Source organism: Barbus barbus (genome assembly GCF_936440315.1).
Source record: "Barbus barbus genome assembly, chromosome: 36".
Lineage (NCBI taxonomy): Eukaryota > Metazoa > Chordata > Actinopteri > Cypriniformes > Cyprinidae > Barbus > Barbus barbus.
The window spans coordinates 12,152,978-12,165,151 of record NC_136714.1 but is presented as its reverse complement, the minus strand read 5'-3'; the positions used below and the strand labels follow the sequence as shown (position 1 = coordinate 12,165,151).

The window sequence follows — 12,174 nt, the reverse complement described above, 5'->3', positions numbered from 1 at the left end:
CAGGGACGGTTCTAGGGTGAATGGATACCCGGGTCTTAGCCCAGAGATATCAATATGTAGCAGAATACATACAATTTAAAAACATGGAGCGAGAAACGCAAGCTGTACAGCTTTCTCTTCTTTCAAAGCGCACCGGAGCTTGGCTCTCCTGGTGTTTGCCGTTGCTAAGCAACCATGAGCAGCGCTTTTTATATCATTCAAATTTGGCTGGGTGGTTCACATTTTTCTGTTGTGAGACAAACTCAGAACACATTTTAATAATCAATTTACACAGACTTTAAGTTGATTTATTTTTGTTTTTAAAAGCGTGACAGAACATGCGCTTCCTCAGGAAGATTGCTGTGTATGCGCTCAGAGACAGAACACAACACGGACAAATCATCTTTTAGCGCCTAAACGGTCAAATACTCGCAAAAATGTCAAAATGCGGCGCTTAGTGATTATTCATGTAAACCCACGTCTGTTATGTAATAAAAGAACGTAAAGAGTTGAGAATGAAAATACTTGTGTAACAGTAAATTGGATCCGTGCGGCTCTTAAAGTGACAGCGGGCTATATTCCTGCTGCCGACTGTGTGCTTTATATTAATAATCAAACAACAAAAGACTAATTCAAAATCACTCACTTCTCTTGACTACTTTTGTAGCTTTAATAAGAAACAAAGGAAGTTTCATTCTTACAGTGCTGTTTTATTTTACATTAGGTTTTTCAATTTCTCTAGTAGGCTGTTAACTGAATAGCTACTTTAGAAAAATTAAAGCACAGTTTGTTTCATTTGTGTCTTTTTTATTCTATTGTATTATTTTGCTTTTTTATTACTGGCATTGTATTCCTTTGCTTTTTTATTACTGGCAGTTTAATTATTTTCAATATTTTTGAGGACCTTTTTGTTGTTGTTTTTAACTAATATTAGTTACTCTGGTATTCTACTGTGGTACTGAGAATTGAGACATTTTGCTGGTCTCTAAAATGTAGATGTCATCGCAACCTTATCTACAGAAAATATATATTTGATATATATCACTATCTTTAAATAAATCTTTCATATACAGTTTTGGTCATATGGCTTACTAATAATCGTGATTACAATATTGACCAAAATAATCGTGATTATGATTGTCATAATCGAGCAGCCCTAAGGGAGGGATAGGAGTACTGTAAATTAAATGGATTATTTGATTGTAACATTTTTCCAAAAGACTTTCTATAGACAGAAACTGCATAAGAGTTTTAAAAGCTCCAAGTTTTAAAACTGCCATGTGATCATTGTAAAGACTGTCCATCCCTCACAGCCCTGTTGTCATCCATGTAAAATTCAATATGTTATTTAACGTAACTACGGTTTATGCAGTCTCATGTCTTTGGACCACAAAATTCTTCAAAATATCTTCCTTTCCAGTCATTGCCCATATGCCCATCAGGCATACTAAAAATGTGAGATGCTGCAAAAAAAGTGCCAAACATAATCCAACAATTAAATAAACGGTGCAGAAAACATGTCCTATGTGAACGGCCTCAAAGTCATATAAGATGTGGCTCTTTTTCATCTACTTGCTTATGTTTACGCCTTAAAAGATAAAGAGAATATGAGAAACAGCAGATAATCCAGATAAATGTCTAAATACCACATTAAACGGTTCATAAATCTTGGAAAAATCCTCACAGAATGACAAAACATGCTAACTTGGCTAAAACACTTAGCTATAACCCTTTCTTGGTCACACTAACATGCTCTCACACATCTAAAGACCTCACAGTCTCATCTGTCTGTGTGTACATTACAAAAAAAGTGCAAGAATATATATATATATATATATATATATACCATAAACACCAGTTAAAATTTTATTTCAATTTTTAATTTCCCATAAAAATACCTGCTGTGAATCTCCTCAAAGGCTCATGACAAAAGTAAGGAAAGATACTCCAGAATGGTTTCAAACAAAGCTCAGTGTTGAGCCGTAGACGAATAGCCCTGAGGACGACTTCAGGGGCCAGGAGGTCTCTGCCTAAAATAAGATCCACATGCTGACCACTCCGGGGGTCCAAGCTGGGAAAAGCAGCTTCCTCACGCACTACGGCATAACAGGAAGTCAAGCTAATTCCCGGAAGTACAGTGATAGAGGAGAGTGAGAGAGAAAAGAAAAAGCCAAAATGATCTGGGTTTCGGGTCATACACAGGAACCGACGTGTCTGGGTTTGTCAGGAGGAGTGGCTGCCGGAGCAAGACGAGGCCTTCAAGAAGTTCTCTGGAAACGAGAGCTGACATGTCCTGACAGCTGGGAAACAAGACAATGGAACGGAGTGGGAGAAGATAAACTGCAGACTAAGTCCTTCTGAAGGTTTCTCCAGTACATCTTCACCACTAGCAATCAGTCAAAGGTACAAGAACGCTAGATGAATGATGCCATCGCAGGGTTACATATGTAGAACAGAGACTATATGTTAAAAGAAGTGAAGAGATTAAGTAGATTACTGTAATTAAAAGTGGATGTTAGACGCAATTATCTCAGACTAAATGAAAGGTGTTGGACAAAACTACGATCAGAATGTTGAATGAACTACATTAATCACTGCAGCAAATACTGATGGAGAATTACATAGATTGGCAACAACTGATGACAGATTGCTGATAAACAATGATGCCAAAAAAAAGCTGAACAAAGGGAAATGGTTACATAAATAATAATTTGAGTGAAGAACATGAATAATATAATAATATGAACAATTCGTAATTTGAAATTGTTCTAAACTGGTTATATAAGCAATAGTTGACATGATATTTTAAACTTCTGCAATATGTAAAAATCTGATTATGAAAAAGCTAGTTTACCAAAAATCACAACTCTAAGATCATCAGAAATGTTTTTATTATTACATTAAATCAATCCCTATTTGTCTTAACAGTTTATTAAACAATTTAAATACATTTGTTAAAATTAGGCAAAAACTATTTTAAAAAAATACAAGTATAACAAATACAATGAAAACAAACAAACAAACACACACACAAGTTATATTAGTACTAATTAATAATAATTAACAACATAATTATTTCTAAAATGTATGAATGTATATGAATGTGATTGATAAAGCCTTTTAACCTGGTTAGATAAGTATTTTTGACATGCTCTATTGCTCTTTAAAATATAGATAAAAACGTAGTGTGCATTAAAAGACAGAATAGACCTCCAAGATAATTTTCTTCTTAACTTTTTTTTTTATTATTATTACACTCATCATCTTAGTGTATAAAAAAAGAAATGAAAATACCACGTCACTTTAATTTTATCTTATTCATTGAATCTGGATTAGTAGTTAATAATTTCACTACTTTTAATTATTTCTAAACCGTATGACTAATTTTCAACCAGAAGTTCATAATAAATAACTTTTTTTCAGGAAGACTGAAACTCAGCATGTATGAGATCAGGCAAATATATTTCGGTCATGTGTGATGTGAGGTATTCCTAAAATGTCTGGACTCTCCAACCATTACCAGTGGAACAAAAAATTTTGCTAATCAGCCAAGAGTATAGTAATTAGGGATGCATCGATCCGATACTCAGGATCGGTATCGACTCCGATACGGTCATTTTCTGAGGATCGGGTACCGGTCAGACGAGACCGATCCAAATCCGATACTGTGCGTATAATATTCTGTGTTATTGTTGAGCCCCACGAAAGGCACAAAAACATAATAAAGCACCATAAAGTTTTCTTGCACTATATTTCAAGTGTTCTGAAGCTGTTCCATAGTTTAATCTGAGGTACAGATAAATATAAGATATAAAGTCTTTAAATTCAAGTTCAGGTAAACTCTTCTCTCCGCCGCGGCTGTCTGTCATCCTCCATTCAGCAATCAAACTGTGTGTCGCGTTCGATTACTACAGTCAAACTCTCTTCAAGAGCGCACAGTTACTGAGGTTTAAAACTGTTAAAAGAAAAGGCTTAATAAACTTACGCACAGATTTAATACACTACGCATCAATAACTCTTCCCTTTGTACTTTGAACGTTTCTATGCGGACTCAGAGAGCTGCACGCTGCGACTCTGTGTCGCTTCAAGAGCATGATTCTGCGCACGGTATAAGCATAAGCGCTTTCTGCTGCTCTATATTGGAGCCTTACTTATTATAATACTTTTGCACAATGAAAGATTACTAACAGTCTTTCTTGTTCTGTCCTATCTATCATATGTTGCTGCCTTCATTAATGTGCTATAGATTTAAAAGAAATGTCTTTTAATTTTATAGTAGCCTATATATTTATATATAAATGTATTTGCTTGTTTTTTCATGAATGTATTTTACAACAATTCAAAGAGCAATGTGTATAATTTCACCAGATTTAGTCCTACACTTATTCACTTTTAATTGCAAATAAAAATGTTTCACTAGGTTTTATAAAATTATTGTGCACCCATGATTTTTCTAGAGTATCTTTTGCTGTATTATAAACCAAGTTTTTAATAGTATTTTGTATCATAGATTGTGATTATATATTTTTCCATTTGTTATTTTTCATTAAAATTATGTTATCTATATGTAGCCGATTGTGTTTAACACACAAAAGAGTAACACACACAGAAGTACAGAAATTCTACATCGATTTAAAAAAGAACTGCGCTGGTATCGGATTGGAATCGGCAGATACTCAGAATTTTCAGGATTAGATTAGATTAGATTCAACTTTATTGTCATTGCACATGTAAGGTACAAGGCAACGAAATGCAGTTAGCATCTAACCAGAAGTGCAATAAGCAGAGGTACAGGATATACAGTGCCTACAATATGTTACATATGTACAGAAATATACAGATAAGGCAGTAGTACTATGGACATAATTTACAAATAATTTACGATCTGATCGGATGTGAAAAAATGGTATTGTTGCATCCCTAATAGTAATTGTTTAGCTCAGGATCAATGAACGACTTAAATCTGCCAATAAAATCTTGGACATGAACACACATTTACAGCGTCAAATCAATTTTAATTTGATGCCTGAACAACCTGCTTCCATGATGTCTTACACAGGGGCAAGGTCCTTCCCTTTTTTTGGATTTTTAGAAGATAGCAACTGGTAACATTTGATGTGTTATAACAAGATAAAAGGAAAGACTTCTACAGTGATTTCACAACATTTGCACAAATCAGTGCGGTTCAGATCAGCGCCACACCCGTCAGCAAACATCTATAAAATACTATTTCTGCCACCGAATAGGCCTAACCAGGTGGAATCCTGCTCAAAGACAAATTAAACCCTAAGAAATGGAGAAATGCTTATCAATGAAAACAATCTTTAGAACCAAAGAAAGGCGGCAGTATACAAACACTCAGCTTTCATGAGCTACAGATGAACTAGCTCTACCTGTCTCCTTGAAAAACCAGTTTTGTCCAACACCTTTGTTTCCTTTAACCTAGCACCAGTGGGAAAACCAACCAGATGATCCAGCTCCACATCTACAATACACAACCCTTCATTAAGGCTATTCAGCTACTAGACTAATAGTAGTTCACATAGACTTGAGACTCTTCATTATGTCATCAGCTGAACCGGTTGGAGTTCTCTGATACCTCAGAGAACAATCTGAGGGTGTTCTGAGCAACATTAGTTTCATCGTTTGTCACTGCTGATGTTTATGGCCCGGTTGGCGAGGGCTGGTCACAGACGTCAGAGCTGACAAACATTCAGGAGGGGCTCATTTTATTGAGACAATATGTAACGCATACCAAGCAAATTAAAACCCATTATTCCAGAAAATGACTGAGGTGTCATGCTAGTGTTGCTACAATCTGACTGCATTCACCATCAAGGCATAACTCTGAAGTTTTATGTTGCTATGGAGACCTGTTGCTCAAAATGTTCTTTTCACCATCTATGCTGACTTAAGCATTCAGTCTCCCCCCCGGAAAGAGACCTGCAGTTCAACATCTGACTTTAAACACATACACACACTGATAAGTGGGGTAAGATGTGTCAGTGGGTCAGCTGTCATGTCCTTAAAGGAATAGTTCACCCAAAAATGACAATTGTCATCATTTACTTACCCTCATGTACGAGTTACCCAGCCCTGTATGAGTTTCTTTCTTATGATATTTTGAAGAATGCTGGTAATCAAACAGTTAATGGTCCCAACTAATTCCATAGTATTTCTTTCCCTACTACATAAGTCAACTGTTTGGTTCTTCAAAATATCTTCTTTTGTGTTCAACATAAGAAAGATTTGGAACAACATGAGTGTGAGTAAATTATGACAAAATGTTCATTTTTAGGTGAACTAGTCCTTTAAGGAAAGGAAAAAAGGAAAGGAAAGGACGCGAGGCCAAGTATGGTGACCCATACTCGGAATTTGTGCTCTGCATTTAACCCATCCAAGTGTACACACAGTAGTGAACATACACCCCAGAGCAGTGGGCAGCCATTTATGCTGCGGCGCCCGGGGGGCAGTTGGGGGTTCGGTGCCTTGCTCAAGGGTCTCACCTCAGTCGTGGTATTGAGGTGGAGAGAGCGCTGGACATTCACTCCCCCCACCTACGATCCCTGCCGGACCAGAGACTCGAACCCGCGACATTCAGGTTACAAGACCGACTCTGTCCATTAGGCCACGACTGCCCCAAGCAAACTGTGTAGGGATGTAACGATTACGCAACATCCGCAACATCGGCTGCCCACTGCTCCGGGTGTGTTCACTACTGTGTGTACACTTGGATGGGTTAAATGCAGAGCACAAATTCTGAGTATGGGTCACCATACTTGGCCACACACCACTTCCCCCCCTCCCCTTCCCCTTATTAATCAATTATCATTTTGACTTAACTCTTTTCTATAAAGGCTGAAATGTGAGGTTTACCTTTATATGAAACTTTTTCAAAGCTTTATTTGAACATTGACTATTTATTTGAACATGCTATTAAACTAGTGTCAGTCAAGTTGTCATTTAAAATCTAGACCTCATTGGTAATGTTATTGTTTTAGTGATTACGCAAACAAAAAGTCATTTTATTTGCCGTTTGTTGACTTTTAAGTATAAAACTTGGTGAAGTGATTTATGTGTCGGTACTTTTTGAACATCTCCAGCACATTTTAACAATACCGTGATAATACTGATAACCGTGATAATTTTGGTCACTATAATCGTGATGAGAAATTTTCATACCGTTACATCCCTAAAACTGTGCATAATTTATTTCACTTTTTAATAAAGGGGTCTATATATACAGTAATATACATGGCAGATAAAATTAATTGTCAAAGCAAATGTGTCTAAGCATTTATATATACACACACACACATCTGTGTGTATACTTGAAATAATAAATTAATAAACTGACTTCTTTATGAAAACATGAATAACGTGCTGCAAAACAAGACTTTAGGAGTTTTAGATTATGCACTAGTAAATTGTTTTTACCCTTAATTTATGCTTATTTCAAATGTAAATCTTGTAATGTAAAAGTAAATATTTCCCCAACGTGGGAAAAAGCCATCTCATTTTTTTCAAGCCACGTTTCTATGGCTCTACACAATAAATGAGCGGTTCCAATTTCATATGATAGCAAACATCCTGAAATCTCACCTTCATCTCACTTTTCTTCCCTAGAGAACAGCTTAAGTAAAAAGCGGCACAAATTACCCCGCTCTCCCCTATATGTAAACAGAACCAAACAAGTCCGAGAGGCAATTTTGTCACTGTATTGTCAGGGAGGAGCTATTGGTTGAAGAACAACTACACATGGTGCACACATCCTATTAAATTGCCGGTTTTAATTACAGACTGGAAGGAAGACAGTCAGGTCCGCGTGAATGACTAATATCTGACAAGGACACGAAAACCACCCCGAAGACGCAACACACACCCGAAAGAGGATATCGATTGCGAGAATGTTGCTGAGCGACAACTCACAACCACGTTGAACACCGGCACTCCGTGCATAAGAAGGTGACGGAGAAGCAGTGGCTCCGCGTGAGGGGCAACTGTCTGAGAAGCAGGGGAAAACAGCAGGGTAGACTGGCACAAGCGAGAGGGGGAATAAAGGAGGGGTGTGAGCCAGCTTGTCATTTATCAGTATTTTTATCACACCGTGACTATTTCAAAAGGAGGTAGGTAGCAGCCAGTACACAAATAGACGCCAGCTGAACATCCCCCATTGGTGAAACACTACGACGCTTCAGCCTCAGAGAGACAGAGACTCCCTTGTCAAGCTCAAACTACAGGTGATCGTTAGAACACATGATTTCAAACTAAAGTCAAATGAGAAAATAGGCTATGTGAGGACTTGTGAGACCAAAACAACTGAAGGATGACAATTCAAAATCTGTTTTGTAGGGAATATTGGGATTAGCTCCATGACACTCCCCAAACCATGCTTGATTGGATATGCCTGATTGACAGAGCCCTGGATCTCAAATTGCCCAGAACACCAGAAACAACTCCAAGCATTGCTTAAGGAGTAAATTTAGGCCCGGTTTCACAGACAGGGCTTAAACTAAACCAGGATTAGGCCATAGTTCAATTAGGACATTTAAGTAATTTTTATAAACGTACTTAGCAAAAAACATTACTGGTGTCTATCTTGAGACAAAACAAAGGCACTGTTATATTTTAAGATCAGTCAGAGCAAGTTTATTTCAGTTGAAACAGCTCAGACTTAGATTTTAATCTAGGACTAGGTTTAAGGCTTCTCTGTGAAACCGGGGGAAAATGTCTTAATTTGACCTAAAAAAGATTTACATGGAGAGTAGTCTGAGATTATTAAAAAACATTACACTACATGAGGCCAGACAGATTATATTTGATTCCCTCAAACCACATGAAAACTTCTTGGGGAAAAACGCTGAGCAACATTTTCAGACTGCAAATCACAAGTAAGACTGGGTATGGCTTGGCAAGAGACACAATTCAACAAACATTTCATCTCCACTATAAACAAACTGACTCAAAATCAGTCTCATGAGATTTCAGCTGCAAGCTGCTTACTGCTGGTACAATTCTGCCAGTTTGTCACTGAAAGAGGATCAGTCTTTTTGGTTAAAACTGACCTAGCAAACAAGCTAGCCACCGTGATTAATTTTAGAGAGAGCTACTAGGGTTCTTCTATGGGTTTAGGCTAAACAAATGATTTCAAGATCTGAGCTCAGATCAAAACAGACCACTTGCATCTCAAGTGTAACCTGTGACGAAATTCCTCCAATGCACAGCATCAATTAAACCTTGATGAATACCTAAACCTAAGAAAAAAAAAAAACTGATGCACAATTACATATACATCTAAAAACAGTGGTTCTATAAACTACTGACCCAACTTAATCCACAAATGTCTGACTTAGTAGTTATAAAAACCACCAACTACTATAAGTTGATCTAACTTTACACGCATATTGATTATTTATATCATCGCACAGCTTTCTATATACATAAGTATACCCAAGGTAATTCGCCTACATACAGTACACTCAGCCAAAGCAATACAGTATAGCAAACCTCGGATGAGTGTTTATATCACAAAATATAAACTAAATTATCAAGATTTTCTATCAAGCTACAATGTGTAAGCTATTGTAAGTAAAACTGACTTAAAAAGCAGAACAAGGCAACCACATCTATATTAAATCTTCCCAACTGCTGAACTTTCTGCAAGGGTATAGAAAGTAAACAGGAGACATACTACATAACTAAAGAAATCATAGTGAAGCCAACATGGCAAAGTAATATCTGGAATGAACTGTTGACATCACAAAACAAGCATTTTTGAAAACATGGCTCTTCTTTTTGTGGTAAAGAGGAAACCTATTAGTTAAGACTGTTGCGTTGTTTCCTGTTTGTACAACAATACTATTATTATACCGTTTTTGCTGTGAAAAACAAGCAGCTGAAGAGGTTGTGTGTTGACAGGTAAACTAGAGAACCATAAGCTGTATTTACTTGTAGATAACTAAGCCATGATCTGACATGACCGTTTAGGAAACCAAAACGTGTAGTAAATGGGTAGATGATATTTGTGTTTTTTAAAAACAGATGGCTAAGACTCACCTGGCCAGTGGAGTCAATCATGGGTAACAGTGGTGTCCTGGTCGACATCTTCTGAGGTTGGATTTGACAGTTTATTTTCTAAAACTGAACGTGTTCACAGCTCTCACAGTTCAATCAAATGTGACATCGGCACAGCACGATGAGAAGTGTCCGAAGTCCAGCTTGTAAAGAGCCCCTGAGTCCCCAAACCAGCACAGATTAGCTTTTAAAAAAGTCCCGTCATTAACTCATAGTTTGTTTACTAGTCTCGGCAGGAACGTGATTTTATTGAAAAATTTCGACGAACCCTATCGGCGGGTGTCGACATTGAATGCCGACTTCCTATGCAATTTTCTACAGTTAACGTAGTAAATTTTCGGGGAAGAAAGAAGAGACGGATTAATCTGAACCCGTCAGCTGATGAAAAACAACAAAATTGCTCCCAGCACAAATGTGGAAAAATCGAGTCCGAGGACTTCCAAGTTTTATTAGGCCGGGTGGCAAAAGGGTCCCTAATTTAGCCGTAACTATCAATGTTCGGCTGTATATTGTTGTGCATCTGAAATGTCAAAAATTAAGTACCGGTTTCTTCATCTCAAGCCTGAGGAAAGACACATGAAAGTCCCGCTTAGCACACAAAACAACTTTACAGCAAGTTATCGAGCTGCTCCTTCCAGTTAGCCAACTAAGCAGCGCTCAGATCCCAGTAATGATCCGTCATACAGTTGTCAACACGTCCGTTTCAAAACCAAATCAAACACCTAATGTCGTCTCGAGGTGACAAACTAACGACCCATGCACAAAATCATCGCGGAGATGCTCGTATACTGGCTCTCTGTGCCTCTGAAAATCACTTCTAACCTGCTAACGCGCGTTAGCTGGCCGTGTGACTTCGAAAAAGTCACAGATATTTTGACAGTATTATTGTAAGAATACGTCCTAACCGTAGCCCGGTTGTTAATGGCTGTAAATTGGTCGGTTCCTGTCGGTGGTACGCGACGAATTACATCTGTGAGCCGTGAAAAGCCGTACAGTCGGGCGGTCACGACTGGTAACGTACCGCAGCAGCGCCGGACGCCAGTGTTGTTTGCGTTCAAGAGAAATGTGAAACCAGGCTGTGGACCGACTTCCTGTGCCTCTCTCACACAGAGCTTTAAAATAAAAGTCTTTTATTCACACCTCGTTTTAAAATTAAAGTCTTATATATACATTCGACATCAAAATAAGCAGTTTTTTGTTTGTTTTCAATAATAATGTCTTAGTAAATCAGTTGTTTTTGTGTTAGGCTCATGAAAGAAACAGAACAAAAATCAAACCCGACAGTCCGTGTGTGCGTGCGTGTGTGTGTGTGTGTGTGTGCGTGTGTGTGTAAACTGTAAAATATAAATTTGTATTTTAAAAATTCACATAATTATATTGAAACGTATGTGCATTGCGTAAATTTTCCTCATTAAAAAGTTTTGCATGCAAATATGAGCAGTGCTTTTGGAAACCTCTGTTAAAAACGATGCATTCTCACATAAGATGAAGACACCGGTCAGATTTATTCTACATGGGATGAGTTCTTTCATGGTGGTTGCAATGTTTAAATCACTCAATAAATTAATCACAGATGCCAAATACACCTGTTGAATACATTATTCTACCTACAATATGTCAGTATAAACCCTTGTACTGTAAAATTAACTTAAAATAAGGGCATCTTTACACTGCAGAAAAATTACTGCCGAATTACAGGCCATTCTCATCTAACACATAGAGAAGGATGTGGGAATTTCTGTATCAGGAAAAAGTGAACTAAACATTCACTAAAACAGAAACTAAAACGTTGCATTACCAAAAAGATAACACATCAGTAAACCATGTAGCAGGTGAACATGTTCCAAACCTGTATGGATTTCTTCTGCTGATCACAGAAGATGATAAGGATGTGTTGAACCAAACAGATAGTAGCCACTGACTTCCAACATTCTTCAAAATATCTTATTTGAAGTTCCATAGAAGAAAGAAAGTCATACCTCTTTGGAACAACACGAGTGTGAGTAAATGTTGACAGACTTTTCCTTTTTGGATGGAATACTTTTAACATCAATTGCAAACAAAATGAACGTGAATGTGGGCAAATAAATACTGTTTCTTGAAGCTCCAGAGGAAGGCAAT

The 12,174-nt window shown here is 37.4% G+C and overlaps 1 protein-coding gene across 20 annotated transcripts in view; it reads right to left on the bottom strand.

The window, feature by feature from the left end:
- The window catches only part of LOC306856320 (serine/threonine-protein kinase MARK2-like), a 42,312-nt gene extending 31,186 nt beyond the window's left edge, over positions 1 to 11,126 (bottom strand). For 12 of the 20 annotated variants that reach the window (XM_079395523.1, XM_079395536.1, XM_079395542.1 and 9 more), the window contains exon 1: positions 10,036 to 11,120. In XM_079395523.1, coding sequence (XP_079251649.1) covers positions 10,036 to 10,083 — 48 coding nt within the window. In that variant the 5' untranslated portion in view covers positions 10,084 to 11,120. Of the gene's footprint in view, positions 1 to 10,035 lie in introns of all 20 variants that reach the window. The other 8 variants (XM_079395534.1, XM_079395537.1, XM_079395531.1 and 5 more) reach the window with 1 other exon arrangement.
- Positions 11,127 to 12,174: the final 1,048 nt, after the last annotated feature.